This window comes from Pollicipes pollicipes, unplaced genomic scaffold (assembly GCF_011947565.3).
Source record: "Pollicipes pollicipes isolate AB1234 unplaced genomic scaffold, Ppol_2.1 Scaffold_7231;HRSCAF=8579_pilon_pilon_pilon, whole genome shotgun sequence".
In the NCBI taxonomy this organism is placed as follows: Eukaryota; Metazoa; Arthropoda; class Thecostraca; order Pollicipedomorpha; family Pollicipedidae; genus Pollicipes; species Pollicipes pollicipes.
The window spans coordinates 582,763-608,129 of record NW_023597034.1 but is presented as its reverse complement, the minus strand read 5'-3'; the positions used below and the strand labels follow the sequence as shown (position 1 = coordinate 608,129).

General features: G+C 54.2%; 1 protein-coding gene across 1 annotated transcript in view; it reads left to right on the top strand.

Moving 5' to 3' along the window:
* The first annotated feature begins 208 nt into the window (after positions 1 to 208).
* The window catches only part of LOC119109222 (little elongation complex subunit 2), a 111,227-nt gene continuing 86,068 nt past the window's right edge, over positions 209 to 25,367 (top strand). Inside the window, exons 1-10 of the mRNA XM_037232815.1 lie at positions 209 to 301; positions 574 to 802; positions 3,206 to 3,391; positions 3,747 to 3,878; positions 4,097 to 4,379; positions 6,148 to 6,319; positions 6,899 to 7,054; positions 7,944 to 8,229; positions 8,455 to 8,502; positions 8,930 to 9,077. Coding sequence (XP_037088710.1) covers positions 285 to 301; positions 574 to 802; positions 3,206 to 3,391; positions 3,747 to 3,878; positions 4,097 to 4,379; positions 6,148 to 6,319; positions 6,899 to 7,054; positions 7,944 to 8,229; positions 8,455 to 8,502; positions 8,930 to 9,077 — 1,657 coding nt within the window. The 5' untranslated portion in view covers positions 209 to 284. The remainder of the gene's footprint in view (positions 302 to 573; positions 803 to 3,205; positions 3,392 to 3,746; positions 3,879 to 4,096; positions 4,380 to 6,147; positions 6,320 to 6,898; positions 7,055 to 7,943; positions 8,230 to 8,454; positions 8,503 to 8,929; positions 9,078 to 25,367) is intronic.

Genomic DNA, 25,367 nt, shown 5'->3' with positions numbered 1-25,367 from the left:
ATGCACAAGCAATAAACCCTTCTTCGAATCCTACTCCAAACCGCGACACCCTCCATCATCCTCCGTGAAGCCCATGACGTCATCAACAGCGGATGCTTTGAGCTTCGCCTCGCGGATGCTCCGCTACGGGGGTGAGCGGCGGGAATACGTAAGGTGTTTCGCGCATGTTGGTGGTACACGCGGCCTTGTAGTCACGGTGTATTGGGAATTGGGCTGTTGTGTTGGTTTTGCGCATGGGATGTGAGTGCCATTCTGTTTCAGATACCAAGCGGTATTAGGAAGCGATGGCTGAACTGAACTGGTAAGTGCATTTCCACTCATTTTGTGTTTTGTTACCGGGGCACGTGGGGTATGTTTATTATTAGGGTATGTCTTGGGTAGCATGGCATACTGTCAGCGGTTCAATCCAGTTATCGATTTGTGTAGAGTGGGGTCACAGTTTGCATCGGCACCTTGCAATGCAATGTTATATTGTCAACTGACGGTTTTAAGACGTCAGGCACCATGTATAGTAATAAAAGAGGAATATTTAAAGTACATGCATTGTAAGCAAGCTGAATGCTAATTCCGTAGGCACAACAAGATACTGCGGTACCGTGGCGCGTTTCTGCACGAGGATGACCTGGAGGGGCAGTCGCACGTGCACCGGCTGCTGTCGGGAGCAGAGCATTGGGACGGCTCGGACATCGAGGAGGGCATGCCCATGTATGACGAACAGATCGCAGAGGTGGGCCGGCAATGGGACACCGTGCGAGAGGAGGAGCTGAGGCAGCAGAAGGATGTCCAGGATCTGAACCAGAAGGTTGGTAGTGCACTGCTGGTGATGTCTGCATCATTGAGACATATGCAACATTTTATGAAGTTAAACTGCACCAGAACATTTTTCACCCCTAGCTGAGCCCCTGTTCATAAGCATCACCCCATTTGCAACCAGCCAAGCAAGAAGATAAAGTGGGCTCATGAGTTCTTGATGTAGCACATGTCTCTTTTGTGAGCTTATTTGATTTTCATCACATGATCATGTTATCGTGTATCCATTGTTTACAATGTGAATTTAGTCACATGAGCTGCCTCAACTTGTTTTGTGTTTGAGACTGAGTTTCACAATAATGGATATTGCTGCTATTCCTTCTAATGGCTTGCAGCACCTGCAGACCAGAGTTTCTGGTACAATCTTTTGCTGATGATTATGTGTACCAAGCAACCTTTTGCCATGTAGCCTGTGACTTTATGCATTACCAGCCTCCTCACAGATTTTGGATTCCTGGTTGTTTGAGCACTTCCAGGTGTTTTGACTGCTTGGGTAGTGTGTAACATGTTTCTCATGCATCCAATGTAGTTTAGCTGGCTTATATCCAGTAAAGTTTTAACTGCTAAATTGTCCACTCACACAATTCTTTTACCACTGTGGACACCCTGTCATATCCTGAATTAGCAGAAGGTGTCATCCCTCAGCCAGCTTGTTCCTGCTGGGTGCTCTCCAACTGGACTGACACTGATCCACCCCTTAGTCAGCATGGTTTACCCTTGTACTGCTGGCAGTTGTACATCACTTCATATATAATTATGTTTGAATTGGCCCACTCATTCCCTACAGAAGTTATTGTTCTGTCATAGGGTGTGAAATGGGTTTGACACATACAAATTTTGGTTGTTTTGTCCTAATGTAGTATGTCCACCCACACCTTGCACTTGTCAAAGTAGTTCAATTTTTGGCTTTGTGTGTTAGCAATACCCACAATCCACCATGTGGAGCTCACCACATTGCACCACGTCTCCTTTAGAACATCAAAATGAGTCCTCATTTAGTGAGAAGCGTGGCCAGAAAGATGCAATATCGAACTGGATCTATCTAGAGTTCATGGCAACACTACCTGCCTGCTGCTGCCACCCACATTCTGATTGTGTGGAGATCTTGTGCCCGTACCTAGCGAGCTCATGGCAGCGCTAGCTGCCTGCTGCTGCCCCCCACAGTCTCATTGTGCGGAGGTCTCGTGCCCGTACATAGCACCATGTTACCAGGCATGTGTGGGCAACCAACTTCAGCCTACAAACCCGCTCTAGGTCAACGCTGCGAAAGGTGTGGTTTCTTCTGACGATTCTGACGGCCGAAATCTAGTTCTCACCTTTGCACGTTTTGCGTAGCGGCACGCTCGTCCAGTTTGGCTTCAGCATTGACGCTTTGCTCAGTTCAATAAACAGAGCTGCACCGCTGATTGGGCGCTGTAGGGTAGATCTACATGGAGCACTAGAAATCTGTGGGTCAAGGTAGATCTACATGGAGCACTGGAAATTATGCCGAGACATAGAGGAAACCAGTTTCATCTAGCAAAAGGTTGGAGTATAACTATGAAGAGGCAGGTGTCATTTAGTTAAAGAGTAGTGAACCATCGGAATGAACTGACAAGCGAAGTTGCGGGAAGTCCCCCTGAAGCAATATTCAAAAACCGTTTGCACAAGCTCTGTCGGTCTAAGGATCGTATTTATAGCTAAATTTGTGTAGGCCCGGTAACTAGTTTTGAGGGTGTGTGCGAAACCTGAGGTAGGCCAACCTCGAGGAGCTCTTGTGTCTCCTTGTTGGCCGGATGCCTTCTTGTAGTTATGTCTACTGCAAGACGACTACGACACACTAAGGAAATATTGAAGTCAATGCTGGAGTGATATTACATTCTTAGCTCTGCATGGTTGGCTGTTTTGGCTGAGAAGAGGGTTAGTATCAATAAAATGCTGATGACACATTACGCACTTCCGTAAGCGCAGTTACAAGAACAACAGGGCATCGTGAATTTCTTGCTCGACAGTCTGATATGTAAACGAAAAGCGACCGTCTTTTTTGCATAATCAAAAGGGATGTACGACATACTGTTTCCAAAATACTACGCCGTCAGATCATTACCACGGGTTGCAACTGACTAGCCATGTGGCATGCCAAGATGTTTGGACACGTAGTACACGTTTGTGCTGGCGTCAATGTTAGTACTATTGCTGTTAATACGTTAGTACCGCTAGTTTCTCATTGGTTGTGGTGCCGCTTACTTCCACCTCCCTGGTAGCCAAGTTACACCTACTGTCCGAGCTACAGACCGCCGGTTGCCCGCCGGCCGATTGCCGGCGGGTTGCACGCGCCGGCGGTGCCGCCGACCCGCCTTCGGGCGGCCACTTACCGGCGGGCGCTAGACGTACGGTTTTTTCTATCTGCCGCCAGGTGGCCGGCGTGCGCGAGGCGAAGCTGTGGGTGGCGAAGTTCAAGCGGCCGGTGCCGTACCCGCGCTATTCGCACTGGTCGAAGACGCAACAGCGGTTTGTCGTGGACATGATGCTGCGCTACTGGGCCACTGGCGTTCCGACCAACCCGCCGCCGGCGGAGGCGCAAGACGTGCAGAAACTCGTGGTGCGGCTCTCTACGGCGAGAGTGGCGGCCGCTCTCCGCTGGCAGCCAGCCTTTGGCTTGGTCGTGGGCTCACATGATTATGATGCTGGGCGCAGGTGTACGTTTGGTATAGGGTGCGATCGTCTGCAAAAGCGATCACATGAAGGATACTAATGAGCCGTTTTCATCTGGAGGGGTGGAGCTACTAACGTGTCGTAAACGTATTCCATTCTTGGTGGGCTGGTAATTACCAGTGTCATCTTGCACTCCGCCAGCTCTGTTAGCATGTTCCTCATGGGATATCATCATTGCGTGTCATTCGTACCCGGCAGTGACATCTAAGTTACTGAGACTTTGTTGTTCTGCACCTCGTCAGGGATTCATTGAGGAGATGCGTCAGGAGCAAGATGAGTTCTTCACATTCACAAGGGAGGTGAACGCCACCCAACTGGGCCGCTACAACTTCACGCACGTCCCCATCCGGCGCTATGTGGAGAAGGCCATGAGGGTGAGTCATATCCCGGGTGCTGCCCACTGGACTGGACGGACGCGCGGAGGTTGCCTTTGAAGTGGCGGCTCTGTGGAAGTTTTGGCAGTAGTCAGAGGGGCATGCTCGGAGAACTGGCTTTTGTGCGGGGCATTGTATAACAGCATAGCACGTGTTTTGGTCGGCATTTGGCGAACTGGCTGGTGAGGTCAACTGATGTGCTTCACCCCAACCGCCAGACGAAGCTCCAGCGCGTCAGGGAGTACCCAGGCCACTACAGGCAGATCGGCATGCTGCCGCTGGCGCCACCTGCCGGCGAACCGCCGAACTTCAGTCATCTGGGCGAGCCGCTAGAGTTGGGCGAGGTGCCCGTGTGTGTCATACCCGACATGACCTACTACACGGATCTCAAAAAGCAGTGCGTGTTCTTGGAGCAGTTCTTCCCATCTTCCCAATGCTACCCGAAGACGCGAACCGATGGATGGAAGCCCCGGGATGGTACTTTTCTGTACAAAGACCCAGGTAATTGGCGTCGGCCACAGTTGTCTGTACGCATGGATCTCGCATGCATACTGCTAATGCAGAGTATCGGGTTATTTTGCTGATTGCTCTAAGCGTCCGGTATTCCAGGAGGTGCTGGTTCAACAACATTATGGATCAAATATTGGTTATATGTGCTTATGATCATGACCCATCATAAGCCCATCTGGAAAAGTTAAGTATTGGTAATACCATCCATCTTTGCTGGATAACGTCGTTGAAGCAGTACCTCGTGGTGTATTGAGGGTCGGTAGCTGTCAGCATAAGAACTCTGAACTCAATGCCAGAAAACCAGAAGCTCAAGGTGTCACTCCATATTGATTCCAGCACAAGGCTAACGGGTCCGCGCCGCTCCTCACATCGCTTCTTCGTCGATCCCCAGAGCTGCCCGTCCCAGCGGGTGTGCCGCGGTCGTCGGCCATCGGCCGACGGCTCCACCGTTGCTCGCACCTGCCTGACCACAGCTGCTAGGTTAGGTCGACCGTACTCTGGGCTAGCCCCCAAGCGCTCGCGCAAACCCCGAAGAAGAGCGTTTGCGTGTGTGTGGAGGGCTCGTTCGCGCAGGCCTCCGTAGATGACCGCGGTCTTGCCGCACTACTCGTAGGTCTTCTTAATTCCCGAATCCTGAAATACAGTTCCGATTCGGTGGGACCAGCAGCGTGTTCCCGTCTGGCGTATGTAGCCGCCTGATGCCGCCTAACTCATGCTGCCGGCCTGCTGGCTGGTGCGCTCTGGTCGGCGATGCCTCCGTCGCGGCCTGCGCCGCCTGCCTCTGGCCGCCGACTGATGCGCGGCGCCACCTGCCCCCGACTGACGCGCGGCGGCTCTTGCCCGCGACCACCGACTGACGCGCGGCGCTTCCTGCATCCGACCGCCGACTGATGCGCGTCGCCACCTGCCCCCGACCGTCAACTGACGCGCGGCGCCACCTGCCCCCGACCGCCGACCCTCCGACCGCCGACTCACGCGCGGCGCCACCTGCCCCCGACCGCCGACTGACGCGCGGCGCCTCCTGCATCCGACCGCCGACTGATGCGCGGCGCCACCTGCCCCCGACCGTCAACTGACGCGCGGCGCTACCTGCCCCCGACCGCCGACTGACGCGCGGCGCCACCTGCCCCCGACCGCCGACTGACGCGCGGCGCCACCTGCCCCCGACCGCCGACTGACGCGCGGCGCCACCTGTCCCCGACCGCCGACTGACGCGCGGCGCCACCTGCCCCCGACCGCCGACTGACGCGCGGCGCCACCTGCCCCCGACCGCCGACCCTCCGACCGCCGACTGACGCGCGGCGCCACCTGCCCCCGACCGCCGACTGACGCGCGCCGCCGCCTGCCCCCGGCCGCCGACTGACGCGCGGCGCCACCTGTCCCCGACCGTCAACTGACGCGTGGCGCCACCTGCCCCCGACCGCCGACTGACGCGCGGCGCCACCTGTCCCCGACCGCCGACTGACGCGCGGCGCCACCTGCCCCCGGCCGCCGACTGACGCGCGGCGCCACCTGTCCCCGACCGCCGACTGACGCGCGGCGCCACCTGCCCCCGACCGCCGACTGACGCGCGGTGCCACCTGCCCCCGACCGCCGACTGACGTGTGATGCCACCTGTCCCCGACCGCCGACTGACGCGCGGCGCCACCTGCCCCCGACCGCCGACTGACGTGTGATGCCACCTGTCCCCAACCGCCCACTGACGCGCGGCGCCTCCTGCCCCCGACCGCCGACTGACGCGCGGCGCCTCCTGCCGCAGTCAGCGCCGACCCCAACGTGACCCGCCTGGCCACGGCGCTCGACTTCGGCTTCGTGGCCACGCCGTCCGTGCTGAAGACGCTGCTAGACAACGGCGCGCCCTGGGAGCGTCAGTGGGACGTGCCCGTCACGGTGCGCGACGTGGCGTGCCGCCAGCCGGGCCGCACGCGTCGGTCAGTGGGCGGCGCGGCGCCGCTGGTGCCGGCGCCCTCCGGTAGCCGGCCGCTGGCGTGGTGGTCACCGCCCCGGTCTCGTCCGCTCTGTCGTTGGATCGGCGCCATTGTCTCTGTGGGCACCTTTGTCGAGCTTTTTTAATCTTTTTGTTGCCAGCTTCGTTGGAGTTCGTGTTGTGTTAATGTTAGTGTTTACACGTTCTCAGTATGTGAGATGTTGAAGAGATGCTGGTGCGCCATTTGTCACTGCGTCCATGAACCCTACATAGCTCTGGGCTGGCTCTGCGCCATGTGTATTGTCGCGGTCGCCTGTATCCTGGCGACAGACCGTTGCGCAACCGTGCCCCTGCCCCTGTCCTGCCCTTGCCCCGTCCCTGCCCCTGTCCTGGCCCCACTCCTGCCTCTGCCCATGCCCATGTCCTGCCCTGGCCCGGGCCCTGCCCCTGCCCCTGCCCCTGCCCCTGCCCCTGCCCCTGCCCCTGCCCCTGCCCCTGCCTCGCCCCGCCCCGCCCCGCCCCGCCCCGCCCCGCGGTCCGCCCGTAACCCCAGACGTGACTGACCTCGCCGCTGTGCCGCCAGCCTGGTGCTCCTGGACAAGCCACTGCCGCCGCGCAGTCTCACCAACATGGAGCGGAACGCGCGCGCGCACAAGCGCACCGTGCGCCTGCTGGTCTGCAAGCGGCGTCCGGACGGCCCGGTCGACTATAGCATCCAGCCGCAGCAGGACAGGAGGAGGTGAGTCACCCGGCTGGCCGGACCACCGTCAGCCCGGCCACGGGCAGGGAGGCAGGGGCAGGCTTTGCATGTCTTTTGGAGGGGAGGGCATGAGTTGCAGGGCGAAGCTTGTGTGGATTTGCTGAGAGCGTTGGTTGGTGGCGTGATTTCGCCCATGATGGCTTCAGTTTTGAGCTTGATGGAACATTCTATTTGAATCTGGGATGTCTAGTCATAGTATTGTTCATTCGAAAAAAGCAGTGCATTTGCATTACTTTTATGGAATTTCATTTCTTAAAACCACATCTGATGTCCATGATTAATCACCGGCATTAGCACGTCGTTGAAACGAACGTTCCACATCTGAAGATATTGAAGCAAGCATCAGATGTAACGAAGCGAAACGAGACAACGAAATAAGCTTACTTACTATTATTATATTTTGAAGTGTAAAAATCTGCTCTAGACAACGCAGTTTCTCTGTTAAGTAAATACAATGCTTACTATGTCATCGTTTGATTGCGTCATCGTACCTCGCACAACATTGATTGAAAACCATTTGACGGACGTTATATCCGGAATCGTGCTCACGAGCGCCAGATATGAACGACTTGACAATGATATTTTTCTTGGCCTTCATCGCCGCATGGCTAATGCAATGACAAGAGTTGAATGATGTTATTATGAGGCCATGGGTGCCTTGATGACCTTGAAGTGGTCTCCCCCAAACAAGTTGCACATGTTTGCAGGCGTGTAGATGAGAAATTAAAGGGCTTTAGGTCTTAAGAAGGGCAAGGCTGCAAACTGCACCGAATGATCTTCAAGACGGCCATTTCAGCTCAAAGTCCCGCACAAATGTGGAACACTCCCTCTAACATGATGTTCTCATTGACGACGCTGTTGCTGTCAGATTTTGCAAACCCGGCAAGAAATCTGCAAAGTCAAAGAAGAAGGGGAAAGGGAAGCAACAGTCCCAGCCGTCTCCATCGCTGGAGGAGGAGGAGGAGGAAGAGGAGGATGAGAGCGTCAGTTCGCCGGCCTGTCCGTCCCCCGAGTCGACGGCCGGTGTGCAGCCGGCCGACGCCGGCTCCTGCGATGACATGTCGGTCGACTCGGACGATGAGCAGCTGCGCATCGACTGCGAGGACCCGGAGCCGGAGCTGGAGCTGGAGCTGGAGCCAGAGCCGGAGACGGAGGCGGGGTCGGACGGGCCCGCCCGCAGTGCGGAGGTCGAGGCGGAGGAGTCCGCCCTCTCTCCGGAAGGAGGCGAGGAACAGCCGGCAGCCGCCGCCGCCGCAGCCTCGGCGGCCGCCGCGGCGCCGGAGTCAGGCCCAGGGGCGGAGGCGCGCCGCGGCGACGGCGCCGACCCAGCCTTCCGCCGGCCGCCGCCTGGTCTGAACGTCGAGTACCGGGCCTGGCAGCTGGGCCGCCACCAGCTGCTGCTGCGCACGGCCACACACGGCATGCGGGTGCGTCATGCGCGCGTCGCGTACTGGTCGGTCGGCGGCGATGATCGAACTGTGGTGCTTAGGGAGCGGTCACGTGGACTTTGTTGGTGTGCATCGTCTGAAGAAGTGCGACGCACTTCACGAAAACGCCCCAGGAGATCGTGTTACCATGTGTAGAAGTACGGGCGAGGATCATGTCCTCATGGGCATGTGAGGGCTTCTAAGGTTCCAGTCGGTCGATGCGAGAGTCTAGTAGGCGATTAATGGGGTGTGTGTCCCAGCGGCGTGCCGACTCGCGAACGACCCGTGTCCGACTGGCAGCGACTGAGGTAACAGCGAGACTGTGCCCCTGTTGGTGACGGGGCCGGCGGCGGTGCGTGCGCGGACTGGCCGCGTGGCGTGCGCTGCGGCGTCGACCAGGCTGTGACCGGTGTGTCCATGCCGCCAGGATAACCCGCTGGTCGGCCTGATCCGCTACACGGTGCACGCCAAGCCCGCCTACCAGCCCGGCTACGGCGTCGAGAAGATGAGCCGGGCCGAGCTGATCCGCCAGTGGCTGGACTGCCTGGTGCGGCCTGACAGCCGCGTGCTCCGAGGTAGGCGCGGCACCGCAGCTCGCCAGGGTCGTCCGGCGGCGCCCTCCGCTTCCTGCTGTCGCTCGCTGGCTTCCTCTCGTTTTGTGCGAGCGGGACGTGTATTATGTGCCGAAGTGATGCGAGGTATCCCTGGCTCGCGCAAGCATGGCATTGGCCCGTCATGTGTGGGAGCATGTTGAAGTCGGCGACCGTCCTGACCTGGCCTCGGTCATCGCCAGTGCACTTGGATCCTGTCAGTCTGATTGTGATCACTCCAGAGGAGAGGACCCTCAAACAGCTGACCGACGAGCTTATCAAGTATGACACGGGATTCCGGCCACAGTACGGTCTTCAGGTTGGTGTCTTCTGCTGGGTCGTCGTTGGTTTTTCCAGCGTGCCTGCGCAGTCAACTCTGTCGTTGGGGCGTTCAGCTACAGGGTTTGATGTTAACAGCGCCTAGTTGGGGCTGGAGCACAACTCTCTCATGCTGGCCGTAGCAGCGTAGCCAATCAGCTCTCCGAGCTGGGCACGACTTGTGCGAGGAGTCGGTCGTTGCGTTACATTGGTTGGTGCTGGTATGCTCGGTACTGATTCCGGTTTGTGACCGCCTTGGTTGACGTCGGTTTTTGCCGGCTTGTATTAGTGTCTGCCTGTTGTTAGCTGTTCTCGTGTCGGGTGTCAACCGCTGGTGACCCCTTGCCCCATCTGCCCCCCCCCCCCCCCCCTCCCCATTAATTGCTGTTGCTGATATCGCTCTCCTGCCTGAGATCGAGTAGCTGCGGGTGATCTGCGTCTTGTCCGGTGTCACTGGCGGTAGTCGTCCTGCTCTGCTTGATGCGCCCCTGTCCGGGTGCGATCCTGTGCCTGTCGTCAGCGTCGGCCCGCGTCCCTCTCAGGTGCTGGAGTCGCTGCTGCGGGAGCTGGGTGACCTCGAGCCAGGCCAGTACCTGCTGTCACACGACGCCCGCGCCGGCGCCTTCGCCCGGCTGGCTCGCGCCGACGCCGGCCCTGGCGGCACCGACTTGCACTCGAGCTTCTCGGACGCGCCGCGAGAGGTGCGGCTGTCGGCGCCTCCGAGCATCAGCATCGACCCGTCCGTGCTGACGCCGTACAACATAACCTTCGGCCGCGTACCGGCCACTTTCGACTACGGCATGCGTCCAGGTGCGGGTCTGCCGAGCCACCGCCGCCGCAGTATGTGTGGAGTGCGGTCGAGCCGCCACGGTTGGCATCCGCGCACTGACGCTGGTGGTTGGGTGACCTCCGAAGTCAGTGGGGCTTTCCAGCACACTCAGCTCCTGAGACTATATGGCGTCGTCTGCCTCTCACCCTGGCGGGAAGATGGGCGGGGTGGTGCGCCGCACAAGAGCGGCATCAGGGCTGTGTGAGCTGGATGCGGGGTGGACGGGAGGTGTTTCACAGTCGCGGGGAGGATTTTCTTGGGCTGAGATTGTCGCGGGCCTGATTCTGCTGTTTGTGTGGCGTTTCGTATGGGCTCGCACTCGGAACTGATGGGTATATCGTTCCAACATTGCCATTTTCTCCGTCGCCAGGCGTAGGTGAGGCGGGATGGAAGGAGTACTGGGCAAAAATGAAGGAGAGGGGAAAGACGAGGAAGAAGAAAAAGAATCCAGGCAAAGCAAAAAAGCAAAGTGATGAACCAAGGGAGGAGAAGGGCGACAGAAAGGACAAAAAGCCAAGGCAAAGCGAGAAAACAACATGATGGGTCGCTTAGAGGCGATTCCAACACCATCGAGTTCGGTCCAACGGCTCGACTGAAAGCTACGGCCAGCTACAGTCGGTGGAGGATGGTCATGGATGGGTTCTGTGATACTGATATTAAAGATCGTGCTAACTGCTCAGTGATGATAATGACAATGAGCTCTGTTACCACATATTCCACAGACAGTGGATCGTCGATGGGTGCTGTATGATGTAACATATGTGCGGCGAGTTTGCCTCAGTTGCCGGTGTAGATCAAAGAAGCTCTTGCACATGTACAGCATGTAGCACGCCGCATTGCGTGCATTTGACTGTGCATACCATCGATCGTGTTATTCATCTCAAGCACAACGATAGCCATCGCCTTCTAAGAAAATAAACAACATCGTCGTAAAAACCATGGCCCTGTTTTCCTGTTCCAGCTGATTGTATTGAAGCCGAGGGGTCAAATGGCGTGCTGCGCGAACGTGACCTGTCCCTTATGGGTGCATGACTGGATTTAATATATCGACGTTCGATGCGAAATCTTGTACGGAAGGCTGTCATCGAGCTGCCTTGAGCCACTTTGGAAATGGCGTGGCCTGGTTGCATTGGCGCGTGCCTTGGCTTGTAAGATAGCGGGCCACTTCGCTGCAAGACGAAGCGTCTGCGGCAATCGAATGGGTCCTGCATCCTCTAATTTACTTGCAATGTGGAAGAGGGATGCTCCGCGGCCTGTGCCTTCGAAAACAGTCCCAAAGTTACGACGCTCTTCGTGTCGTCAGGCTGCGGGCATCTTGCATTTGGATGTGTCCGCTGTATTTGTGCACGGCGAAGCTAACTTTATGATCTCCTTAGCGGAGGTACCCTTCCGACACTCGCACGCACGCGACTGGGAGCGTTCGGCTGATTTTTGTGCAGTTGTTGGCCGACGGGCAGTAGATACGTTGGGTAGGCAGGGCCCGACGGCATTTGTCCCGCTCATTCAGATCGATTCGAGTCCATTTGAGGACTCGTTACCACAGGGTCGGCGGCTGCGAGAAGAAGGATCTGTCAGTTGTGCGATCTTCAATCTTTCCTGACAAGCCGTGTCATCGTTAACACCCACGTGATACCAGCGGTTGCGTTGCCAGTCCTTCGGTTTATATTTCAACTACTGACGAGGGCGATGTCTCTGGTAAGAGAGATACCTCTGAGCTTCGGGACATTGGTGCTGGTGCAATCAGCGGAAGACGGGCCAAGCACCGTGAATGCAAGCTGGAGCGTCTCGGATTCGGCGGAGGATTTCTACCGCAATTGTAATTTCGGTGTGTTCGGCGCTGCGGTACCCGAAAAGGATCCCTTGGAGGCTTCTCAGAATGTATCTCCAGATGACTCCGACAATGTGCAATCGGCGTTACAGTTTGCCCGCTACATTTCCTGCGTCGAAGCGGTTTCTTCTGGTGTTGGTGATCCGTTCAAAGGCTCGCCCGGGCGTTTGTTGGCCTGTGGTGACGATCACGAAAAGTCCGCCGCGGTTAAAGGGGGTGATGCACCGATCATTGGCATAATTGGCACTAATATGCGCAATACGGCAACGGCGGAGGAGCCGCACGTCTGTGAAATATGCGGTAGACCGTTTAGGAGAAAGAAAGACATCCGAAGACATTTGGTGACCCACACAAACGAAAAGCCATTTCGCTGCTACGTTTGCTCCATCAGATTTAAGTCCCGTGATTATCTTCAGCGCCACTGCCGGCGCATTCACAGGGAAGAGGCAGACAAGCGACGATCACCGCACGACGACCAACAACCAGACCGACAGGGCTCTGCTGGTCCAGACCTATCACCGATGAAACGGCACAGTTGCTCCGCGGGGCACGGTTGCACGGGGCACGGTTGCACCCCTCAGCGCAGCCTGACCCCGCAAAGTCCACGCGGTGGGGACAAGTACATGGATCGTGAAGAGCATGCACCTGGGGCTGGCTCGCCAGCGAGCGGGGCCGGGCCAGCTGAGTCTGATCTCGACGGGCCCACGTCACGTGACGAGTACCGGCGTGCGAGCCGCACCGAGCCGCGCGGCGACCCAGGCCCGGGCCCGTTCCTTTGTGGCGTCTGCGGGGACCTGATGGCTCGCAGGTTCGTAATGGTCATGATGCCCAACTCGTCCGCCGCGAAGGCTACAGCGCCGCGCGTGGTCTGTAAGAGCTGTTTCTCAAAGAAAACAGGTCTTCTCTGCATCGGCTAAGAGGAGTAGTAATGCCTTCAATTTCGTTCATTTTGAGTTCGCGTTTTCCGTTTTGTGCTTCCTGTCAATATACCATGACTTGCCCCGAAATTGTGTTTGTTTGCCATGCAGGCACCTTATCCCGTTGCCTGATCGTTGCTTGATAGTCGAGCTCCGATGATGCACCTGGGACCGGGGGCACTGGTGCGTGCGGGAGCAAATCACCGCAAATAGCATAATCCCGCCGGACGAGGACCACAGAAGCCCTCCCAAGTGTTTGTAGTAGATCCAGTGTAGTGCTTAGAGAATCAGCACATATGGATGTGAAGCTACGAGCTCTCTTGTTCATGCCCTATGTGCTCTACAGAGACCATGTCAGCTGCGTTTTGTCCACCCTCCCTCCCCCGTTCCCCCACTCGCCGGCATTGAACGGTCGCCTATGTATAATATTCGTGACGCCATTCCGTAAGACACAACCAACTGTCGAAATTATATGACGCAATTCATAATAGGTGGCAATCCGTGTCCATAGGGCCATACGAGAAAATGCAGAGATCAGTGGCAGCGTAGAAGGCTCCTTAACGATCACATTGACCCGGCAAGTGGATTCACGGGGCCCCGGCAACAGCGTAACGCCGCTGGAAAGTGCATGGACCTCAAAATGTTCCCCAAATCACCATCCTCTCTATTAGCGAACAATTAGCATTGTCAGCCCATGAACCCTTCCCTTTCCCTCGCGACCGTTCTCGGTCGTCTAGAGGCCCAAAGACGTCCAATTGTGTCGCGTGTTGTGCTAGAAAACTGCGTCCGTCAATGAAACGATGGACGTCTGGAGGAGCATGTTTAGGAAACAGAGAAATTGTGCTGACTAGACTCAAAAGTCTCTCTTACGGAAAAGTGTGCCGATATTTATGTCAGCTTATTTCATCCTATTTGATGATGGAACCAACATCGTCAAATTAGAACTACTTCCCTTAAGGATTAAAATGTGTCGAGCCCGACCACAAAAAGTTATTTATTTTGCTTGTAAAGATTTGATTAATTTGATACAACTTGACCTAAAATGGCATAATTCGACTGAAACTTGCAGAATCGATAATTATTTGGCAAGCTTAAGTAAAACTCAGTGCTCAGACCTCAATTGACCTCACGCAGCCTACCGTACCTTATGAAATACATAGTGCATGCCTTATGAAGACCGGTCAAACGTATCCTGCTCGCTCCTTGTGAGACACGCTGGGTGTTTTCAAAAAATATTAGAGAGAAGTGTTCACTTTTACGATGGAATTTGAAATGAGATGGCGGCTTGGTAGCGGAAGCGCCAAGAAAATGCATATGGTGAAAAATCCGTTTGACGAGGTATTTTCAACAGGAGAATAAAAATGATGATGCCTTTAAGTAGCCTCGAAGCGTGTAGGTAGGGGCGTGCAGTCGTGCCGCGAATGACCAGGGGCATGCCGCTTCGTTGCCGCTGACATTACGCCACACGAACTAGCGCCTGACCAGACAATCAAACTCGCGGTTCCTGGAGACGACCGACCGGCGTCTGATGCGTAGTTTGGAGCGCTCTGGGTTGAAGTACATCTCGCGTGTTTGCGGTGACTGAAGATGCCGACACGGAGGTGTTGCGTCGGTGGGTGCTGGAGGTGAAGCTTATCAGTCTTCGGCTCAACATGGGTCGAGCTGTTAAAAGTATGGTAATGATTGTTTTCGGTGGAAGCTGCGACATGCGCCACTTATTCACTGTCGGCGGCTGTCGTAGCCGTGTATGGTAACAGATTTCTTCGGTGGAAAGTTGTGACATGCGTCATTTATTCAATGTCGGCGACTGTTGAAGCTGTGTGTGGTAATAGTTGTCTTCGGTGGAAAGTTGTGACATGCGTCACTTATTCAATGTCTGCGACTGTCGTAGGCATGTCGAGTTCACCTTTGATGGTAGAAGGAGATTGGATATACCCGCGATTTAGAACGTGGAATTTGCCGATGAATATTCCCTCCCATATTATATGTGTATTTCTTAGTGTTCACGAGTGTTCGGCTTGCCTTCCGTGGGGAGAGGGCCTGGGCTAACCAAGGAGTATCCTCATATCCTATTTTGTTATGAAAGCTTGTTCAAGCTTGTTGGATTATCGGTGGGAATCTAGGTACATAATTGTAGCTGTACAGAAAAATATGTAGAAAATATGATCAGCTCACGGAAGATGTGCCCAAAAAGGCTAGCATGCTCAACAACATAGATGTATGAATAATCAAAACCTAAATATGCATACATTTTCACACCAATTTAGAGCATACACCATGCTCATTTTAGTGCTACCAACGAATTTACGCCTCTAGAACACTTTTTGTCATTTCAGCCCACCCAACCGCTTATGTTTTTTTTATAGTGTTGCATTTTAAGTTGGTTTAACTATCATTAACTATGTCACCAATGCTGTTACCTCTCCATGTTGATCATGACTTGGATCATGTAATAGTCATACTGGTCATGCAAAAGCTAACAGATACCTAGTCAAACAAAGATTATCGTTACAACACTGGGACTCCCCATAACAAAATATTGAGTGCACGCCTGGTTACATAAGCAATATGCCCATGGCCATATATAGGAGTAAAATGAATGTCAAATCTCCGTGATTTCCTAAGTCGTCTTCATCTTCATCGTGTGACCGTTTTTTTTACATTTGCAGGCACGCACAGCGGGTGTCTCCTGCAGACGTGCATCTAGTTTGACAGCGCCCTGAGGACACTACATCTGCCCTTACGCAGCACGGTGCCCATGAAACTTGCAGACATGCGCTAAAGGCAACTTAAGCCTTGAAAATCGTAACAAATCGAAGCATCCTATCTCTAAACCATCAGCATGTTACATTAATTTTAGGGGTTAACCAGAATATTGCACGTGGGTAAGCATCTTGCGGCGATCTGCGAACAATTTTGCAGCCTTCCGACTGGCGAAATGCGCAGCGCCGCCTGGTGGCCGGGCACCGCGCCGGCCCGACGCAGGCTCCATCTTCTCCACACCAGTGTTGACGGACGACCGCGGTGGCTAGCTGGCGCAGCACTTGGTCCACTTGATGGTGTAGGCGGAGGTGCCGACCTTCTTCAGACCGTAGTAATCACCTGTGGCACAGGGATGGTTTCATAAGCCGTCGTGCGCGCGCCCCGAACATCGACTCCCGCTGTGACGGGGCCGCGCCACTGGCTGCGAGCGGCACAACTTGTCTTGCTAGGCAGACACAACGCACGCAGGCGTGTGGACTCTGAGGTGATTATGAGTCACGACCGCTCTAGACAGCCAGAGGTGGACTCATGACATGGATGGCAGCTTATCCCTCGCCCAGTTAGGGGCGGGGGGGGGGGGGCATGTGCGACTCTCAGGCTTTTCTTAGGGTATCTAACCGGCAAGTGGTGTAATCGTGCCAAAATCTTCATCGATCTTTGGTGCATTCATTGCGCGTATTTTGGCACCAAAAGTTCTCGGATTCCTAGTTCTGAGAAGTTATGCTTTCATGAACACTGCACTAGGATCCGGAGCTGACGCGGGCATTAACCGAGCTTTACATCATAAATACATGCCCAAAGCACACATGACTTCTCTCAATATGTTGAGAAATAAACAAGTAGCACATCTGTTTCGTTTTTATGCTGCTTCGTGGAATGGGTCCGTGAAAATTTGCATGTAAAGCGGAAATAGACGTCGAGCAGAAAATTATATAACTCGACCTATTGGGGGCAATCATTCAACTAGGAACATACAAGCTATTACCAATCGCAAGATCTCGTACCGAGCAATTTGATTTCTCGTACAAAGGTCTATATTTTTTAGCTTATGAAAGGCAGGGGGACGACGGTCTGTATCGCTCCTCCCTCCCTATCAGTCCGCTTTATGAAAAATGTCGGATGAGGGCGAAGCTTAAGTCAGCTTTTGTATAACATCGCATTGACTAGAGAGTGGGGTCACAGGCGCGAAGATCACAATCACAGGCCTGGCATAAAGATCACAGCATGCTCTGTATGCCGGCTCCACCTGGAGATTTCTTCGCCAGTGGGCACCTGGACTCTTGTTGGACAGCAATACATGGATCGTCTCAACTCAAAGGTTTTATCTGAGCCAAGTGTTTTAGTGAAGCATGCCAATCATCCTACCATGTGCCCAAGTTCTGGAGCAGGCGGATAGCCATTTGCTGAATAGGCTTACAAACTTACGGCGGTCTTAGTTGTAGCCAACAAAACAACTGGACCACTAAGAAAACGAGATAATAAAGTCTAATATCCAGAGAGCATCACTGAGGTTGCGATGCGACAGTGTCGCCCCACCGCGGCCGACTCCGTACCTTCCCAGCCGCCCTGGTCGATGGGTACCGTGTCGGCGGCCGTGCTGCCCTTGACTGCCATGACGGGGTCCAGGACGGCCGGCACGTTCGCAGCCCCGGCCACCTGCCAGTGCTCGCCGTCCGCCGAGTACAGGGTGGACTCGAACTTGCTGTCGTAGGCGTACATCTTGCCGGCAGCGTGGCCGCGCAGCTCGCCGATGTATTTCGGCTGGGCTGCGGACATGGGTACACGGTCAGGCGGACGACCGAAGTGTTTCGGCTGGGCTGCGGACAGGGGTGCCCCAGTCAGGTGGACGGCCGGTGTATTTCGGCTGGGCTGCAGACAGGGCCCCAGGTGCCCCGGTCAGGTGGACGGCCGATGTATTTCAGCTGGGCTGCAGACAGGGTGTGCCCCGGTCAGGTGGACGGCGCGGAGGTGCGAAACAGACGGAGTGCGAAACAACTGCTGCCAAGTTTCATTGCGATGAAATATTTGGTTCAGGTTCCTGTGGTTTATGCGACATATTTGGACATGAGACTGGGCACGGGTGGTGCTAACCCATTGTGAGAGCCAAGACCGTCTTGGGTATGATGTCCCCGATATTGTCACTCCGCTTTGGATGCGCTCAGTCATCTGTGTAGCCGGAGTGCTGCTGTTGCAGTCGTTGGAAAACAGAGGAAGTTGTCACCACATGTCGGGACGTTTTTTCGATGGGAATGTTTAGAGTGTTATGGTCCTGCTTCCCATTTGTTGCAAAGAAATGGCCGTATCCCTTTTTACTGCACTTTGTGCTGTGAAAAGTACAGCGTCAGATGTCTTATGCCCAGCTGCCCTACGCGCACTGAACGAGTGCAAGTATTGTCGATACTGTTACCACAGCGTATCATCCAGCTCGGTTTTGATAACAAAATTTGTGTGGTCACACTGAATATACCAAGCCTCTTGACACCATGTTAACAAAGCAGGCTTCGGGTTTCCCGATGGCACCTACTTATCCAGATATCACCGTCCCTCGAGGCAAAGCAGATGACCATGTCATTCTTCAGGTCATAGTCGCAGTAGTAGACGATGTCGTTGGTGGTGTCGACGGCGAAGTGGCGCCACTTGCGCGGCTCGGTCGTGTAGATGGTGTTGTCGGCCACGGCCGGACACGTGTTGGCGGCGGGCTCGGCCGTGTGGCAACCGTACAGCTCGGCGCTGTTGAGCGAGCCCGGTCAGGTGGGCGTCAGCCACGCTCCGGTCATGGATCAGACAGATACACGCACACGGCACGGCACACGCCCACCACGACCACGGCCGGTCCGCCGAGACCGGGCACGATTCGGCCTCACTCCAGCCACGGACAAGACAGACATTGTATACGCGCACCACGACCACGGCCGGTCCGCCGAGACCGGGCACAATTCGGCCTCACTCCAGCCACGGACAAGACAGACGTATACGCGCACCACGACCACGGCCGGTCGTGGCGGGCGTGTACCGGCGCGACCAGGCAGAAGTCGGTTCTCACCCCAACCACAACCTCTTTGCCACATCACTACGCTCGTAGTAGTCTTCCAGCGGCCACAAATGCTGGATACCAAATTAACCTTTGCTATACGTGTCTCTGACGTAGTCAATGGGGGTAGTTGAGCACTTGGTATCCTTATTCGGTCCTTCCAGTCTGCACAAGCTGGTCAAAATTCAATCGAAGCACTGTGATGGCTCCGTATTTTGTTAATTTCGCCTCGTGGTCTGGGCAGGGGCGGCCAGTTCCCCATCAGTGCGGGTCGATCGAGTGCAGCACAAGTTCCTTATTTGGTTACTTACACATTCTCCGGGCAAACAGCTTCCCTTTCTTGTGACAGCCTTCTGCTTTAGTTCAAAATCCTATCCCTAGCAGCACGAAGGGTGCAGTACGATTTACTCTTCCTGAGAAACATCTTCCAAGGTAAAGTGGACTATCAAATCTCGCTAAGCTGTTTTCCCTTGCCTGTGCCGCCTCGATCCACCCGCACCTGAACTCTGCTCGTTGTGCCTCGCGCAGGCAGTGCAGAGCGGTCTGTTTTGCAGATTGCCAAGCGTTGGTAACACTTTCTTAGCGAGCAACACTAGCGCGGATGATATCCGCGACAGTTTTGACAATTTTAGAGTTCAAGTGATCAAATATGTTACAACTCTGTAGCATCTTCACTCAGCTTTGAGAGATTGTCCTCGGAAAATGTCCATGCTGATGTGTGCCGTTTATTTATTGGATTTTAGTTAAACGATTTCGCCTGTTAGTGGAGTGCTGCTCTGTATTGACGACGAGTGAATAAGCAAATAAACAAATGCACCGTTTGACATCATCAGAAAGGTTGCTACAAAAATGAATTGCTGACACAATGCACGCTTAGGCACACGTAGTTATGCTGTTCCTAGATGGCCTGAAATGGAGGAATGGGAGCTCCTTGTCTGGTGCAAAAACCTAACGTCATCTCACGTGATCTGGATGTAAGAAGAGCCTGGGTCGGCTGTCAGGATGACAATGCGGACGGAAGCGGGTGTTGAAGCTGTGGCTTCCCAGATCTTCCTTGGTCATGTCAGCTGGTACTGGACCCTAGCGATCAGACGGAGTCGACTCAGGGACACACTGGCAGCAGGGCACAACCAAGCCAGTGGCCACTGAGGACAGGTAGAGCGGCAGCCGTTGGGGAAAGCCAGGGCACAGGCCCGGATCGACTGTGGTGACGGTGCGCTTCCACACACTGTGTCCGCTTCACTTCAGCATCGGGATTCATGGAACAATTAACATCGTGCGGAGGTGCCCATGGTTTTTGGTGGGAGCCAGATCATGATTGAGAGCGTGAACAGCACCATTAATTCCACTTACGTGGCGCTGAATACGATTAATTCTGCCGACGTGGCGCTGAACATGATTAATCATGTTTACGTGGCGCTGAACACGATCAATCCTGCTTACGTGGCGTTGAACACGATTCACCCTGCTCACGTGGCGCTGAACACGACTGATCCTGCTCACGTGGCGCTGAACACGATTAATCCTGCTTACGTGGCACTAAACATGATTGATCCTGCTCACGTGGCGCTGAACACGATTGACCCTGCTCACGTGGCGTTGAACACGATTAATCCTGTTCATGTGGCGCTGCACTCGCCACGGCGCGTTGAGCCCTCGCGCTGCTCACATGATGAGACGGGCTTCAGTCAGCCAGCCTCCTACTGACCTCGAACTTCCGCTGGAAGAGGAGGCCGTCGGCGCTGGCTTCCAGGGCGATACTGGTGACGGCGCGCAAGCCGAGGTTGGTCACCTTCCAGCCGGAGATGCGGGTCGGTACGCCGAACCTGACGTCCAGGTACTGTCGGGTCCAGGCCGGGTCGTCCCGCACCGGCGGACGCCACCCTGGCGGCCACACACACGGCACGCGCTCAGTGACAGGCTGGCATCCTGCCCGGGCACGACCATCACACGTGCAGTGACAGCTCCGAACACGTGCGTGATGCGCTACGTGGATGTCTCCCACTCATCTCGCCAAATGCATGATGCTGGTGATGATGAAGAAAGTGCTGGGGATTGTCATGATGATTATCATGTTGGTGATGGTGACAAGGATGATGGCATGTGGGATACGGGACAGAGCGAGAGCGGCAGAGGTAAAACATGAAGTGGGATGGTGAAATAGCAGTCCTCCCTCGGGATGTCGCCTGTCCTAGGCCTGTTGCTTCACATACACACCACCCACCGTCAGCTTTGATGGCAGCAGGTCCATAGGAGTCTGCCCCCCTTTCTATGGAGGCTGATGCACTGAAGTGGCATTCAGTTAGCGAAGCAAGCAACGGATCTGAACACTCTGAAAACGCACAAAGGCAGACGATGGTCAGCCAGAACACGCAATTCCCACAATCTTATAACCAAGCCCACGGTATGAGCCTAAGAGTCGGAGGGAACGGTGAACACCACTGGCGTAATCCAGCCGCAGGACAGCTCATGGTCTTGTGCGCGGAATTAATAAAAACATTGTTAAATGAGGTGACAGTTCTACTCGCAAAATCTTGAGCGTTGAAAGTTAGCTTAGAGCATTCCTTGTAACATCAATGGCGTTGATACCCCGGCACTCTATGCACCACACGGTAGCCCTTTTTACACAAATATTGTAAAGATCGCGATTTAGTTTGCTACCCAATAGGAAATATAGGGTAAATAGAATAGAGTAGCAGAATCAAAACCTGTGGTTGATCGCCAGGAATGTCAAAATCGATATAAATTCTGACTTCGGGACCACTTTTGTGTCATCACATCTACCTACTCGTCATTTTACTTTGCAGTACTTTATGATTTGGTGTCGTGGGCCGAATGCGCAAACAAATAAATGACCAATGGTATGTAACTAGTGCGAAGTCGTAGATGAGTGGTACATGATAAAGCATAAGGTTTGTCGTCTATCAAATATTAAATGCGACTGCGGAATCTCTGGGACAGTCACGTCCACTGTATTTTCTAGCGTTTGCCCCCTTGGTTGACTTGATCATTTGATGGCAACGATTCCGTCTGGAGTTTGAACGTAACTTTGCGAGCGCCAAATGGAGACAAATGTCTCCATTTTGTTGTTGTGTCAGAGACGCAATCAACGGCTGATCTCGCGTGGTAGTGGCCTGATTCCATCTGCTTGTGGTCCCACGATGCATCGACAACATCATCTACAAGCCCTCGACTAAGCCTCCGCAATAATACTGGCCACGTATCAGCTCCCTCCCTCCGACAGACCTGGGTTGTTGACCTCGTACATCACGTAGGTCATAGGGCCGCAGCGGCTGAACGCCGCCGAGGGCAGTGTCGGTCGGCAGATGGCGCGTGCGATGGTCGTGGCGTTTGCGAAGCCAGTGCCCCGGCCACGCACAAACTCCGGGTCGATCAGCGCCGTAAAGTTGATGGAGTAGATGTCGGTGAACCACATCTCACCGACCTAAGGAGGACTGTCTCAGTGCCAGCTCGTGCGCAGGTCGGCCTGACACGCGTGGTGTCCTGCACAAGGTCAGCGCACCAACAAAAGTGCCCAGAGTCTTGCTTCATGCACTCTCCAACTCTGCACGGTGTACTCCAGTGGTGCAGTGTACAAGCTGTGTTCTGCTTTATGTACGGACAGGTAAAGCCTGTCTTATATTTGTCGGAGATGGGGTTACAGAGGTACTTTTTAGGTCTTTTACCAACAACAAGGACACTATAGACACGATGTTTCAACATTTTCTATAGCGGAATTTTAGACATTTTTCTACACTTTGGGTGGGGAAAATCAAGACAATTACCATTGATGGGTCAAGACTGACGACCTCTTTGTCGAGGTTCTGTCCATTACATGTAACGTTCAGGCAAACAGCAACAACACCTGCTTTCATGTGTGCAATATCCATCGTACAGGACTTACCAATATTTCCCCATATCATGTAGGGCGCGTTCGGCCGTCATATAATCTCGCAAAACTATCCGGAACGTTATAAATTTTTCCGGAATGGTATTCGGCACTGCTGACACGGAAAATCATTCCAGATATTTTTTTCCGTAGCGACGGAGAATCCCGGAGAACTTTAAGAGCATGGTCAAGGCGGCTAATCTGTTTTCTCTATGCATAGCTATAGCCACAGCTGGCTGTGGATGGCGCATGGTAGACTAATCTGGAGATATTTTTTGGCCGGCCGGGTGTAAATGGAGAATCTCCGCGGATGATTATCGGAGAGATAATTACTCGTTGAAGGATTTTCCCTCGACCGGACGCCCTCCATGTCTTTACCACATTTCAGCAATACTCCATGCCAAGTAAGTCTGAACGTCAACTTATTGGCAGGTTTTGACGAGCTCATGCATCTAAAACGGCTCCTTGTATCGTTGTGAAGATATGAGCAACGACTAGCGCGGTTGCCCAAAACTAGCATTGTGATGCATCCAAGACATCAAAATACTACCGGTTTCATCAGGCGACGCATTTCTAGAACGTTACAGTATTGCCGCTAGTTCACCTCCCAACTCCTTGAACATGGACAAAGTAACATTGCCGAGTCACAAGGGGTGGCAGCACGCAAAGGACTACCGCCCCCTTTCGAGTGCGAGGCACGGATCCGGCCGTCCGGATCCGCACGCCAAGTATCCGCCCGCTTTCAGATGTCGTCAAGGATTGAAGTCAAGTCTGCGCAACCAGAACAGATCAAGAAGTCAGGTCTGCACAATCAGAACAGATCAAGACGTGAAGCTAACTGTGTGACCTAAGAAAAAACCTCTGCTTTAAATCACTTAAGATCTCGAGAATACGTAGGCCTGTCAACATTTTACGGGAAAGCGGACAATGACAATTTTCTGAAGCCGATCTCGAACAAAAGGCACCGTGGACTTAACCTAGAGAGAAAGGTTCATGAAACGGAAAAAGGGCAGTCCTGCTCACTGCGACCATCAGCAAACCGAAGGGTTCTAGTATCTCACAATACTTTGGTCATGATCATCGATTGTGTAAATCAGGAGATGGAAAAGACGCTGCTTCCTTGTTTGGTGGAAATAAGCAAACGTCCATCCGATGGCTCCAAGAGCTAAGGGAGGGAACGCATCTTAACCTGTTCCCATTAGGTAACGAGTTTTGACATCGAAATCTGAACTTACGTCACAAGCGAGGGTGTTACCAACGGTACGTCAACGGGAAGCAGCGGGAACACGCACCACTAGCGCGACGCTGGAGCCCTTGAAGAGCACGGTGAGCGACGATGCGTTGTGCTTGGCCGAGTCGCGCTCGTAGGTCATGTAGGGCGGGAAGATGACAACGGCGCGGGTGTCCTCACTCTCCTGGCTGGATGTGGTGCTGTGCCGCAGTATCAAGGAGAAGCTCACCCTCTCGTCGCTGCGGCCAGAAGCGAGGATCACCACTGGATGGCAGCCTCCCAGGCTTTCGAGTCGCCATCCCAGACAGCAGGAGCTCCTCATCAGACCGGGAGCATTTGTGACAATTTGGTCGTGATGATATATGTTGCCGAGCTGACGATGTCCTTACTATGTTATAATGTTAATAACTAATATTGATAACAGGCTGACTTACAGATCCTTGTCGTACTGCGTCTTGTGAGGCTCCGAGAGGGTGAGCTCGATTTGCAAGTCGACCTTTCCCGTGCGAGTGCTGGTGGCAATGACGTCCTGACTCTCCATCATCACCGTGTCTCCAAGCTGAGAGTGGGGCACTCCTGTTAGACATCAACGGCTTTTGTGTGGGTTACTACAAGATGCAGCTTCGCTGGTGGAACAAAATCAATGTAATTTTCGGGCGTTAGGCGACGCTGACAACATCAGGCAAAGGCATGCGTCATAGTCATACGGCAGGATTATCATGCATACACAATTCCGTTATTTTTGGAAATTGTGTGGGCATGTTTTAAATCACAGCCTGCTGCGAAGTCTCACTTGGCCAACTCACGATCGACCGTGAGAAGCGGATCCACGGTTTCTTGGACGCGAACTGAACTGAATCTGTCTGTGGTACGGCAGACTCACGCCAAAACAACCAAAGTTGGAGCTGTGATCCCTTCCCCTCAGCTGCCCGTCAGTGGAGCGGCAGTCCCGTCTGCCCTCTCATCGCGCCCGATCTGACGCCTGCAATCCGCGGCTCAGCGTATAGCGGGGTTTCTGCCACCGGGTCCTCGGCCCGTGCCAACCCCTCTCACCCGCAGCCCGATGTAGACCGGGTAGGTGCTGGGAGTCAGGGCATGCAGCTGGGGGTGGTCCGTGACACGCAGCTGGACTTCGACGTCCACACCCCACTCGTCCTCGCTGCCTTTGCCGCGGTACACCTCGGCGCTGAGATCTGTGGTCACAGGTGTGCCCTGTCAAACGGCAGTACGACTGTAGCGGGGCGAGGTCAACTTCGGCCTCCGATTGGTGGCACCGAAGAGGGCTGTTGTATGTCGTAAATGCTATGTGTTGCTTGAGAACCGTGTGTGTGATTATGAGAGCTAGTTATTCAGAATAACAAGCTCTCAACAATGAGAGGTTGTTATTCTGAATTGTATCCCTCCGCTATGGCAGATTACAACATTCGGACGTAACACCGCTGTCCTAATTTACCTCTAGTCTGCCCTTA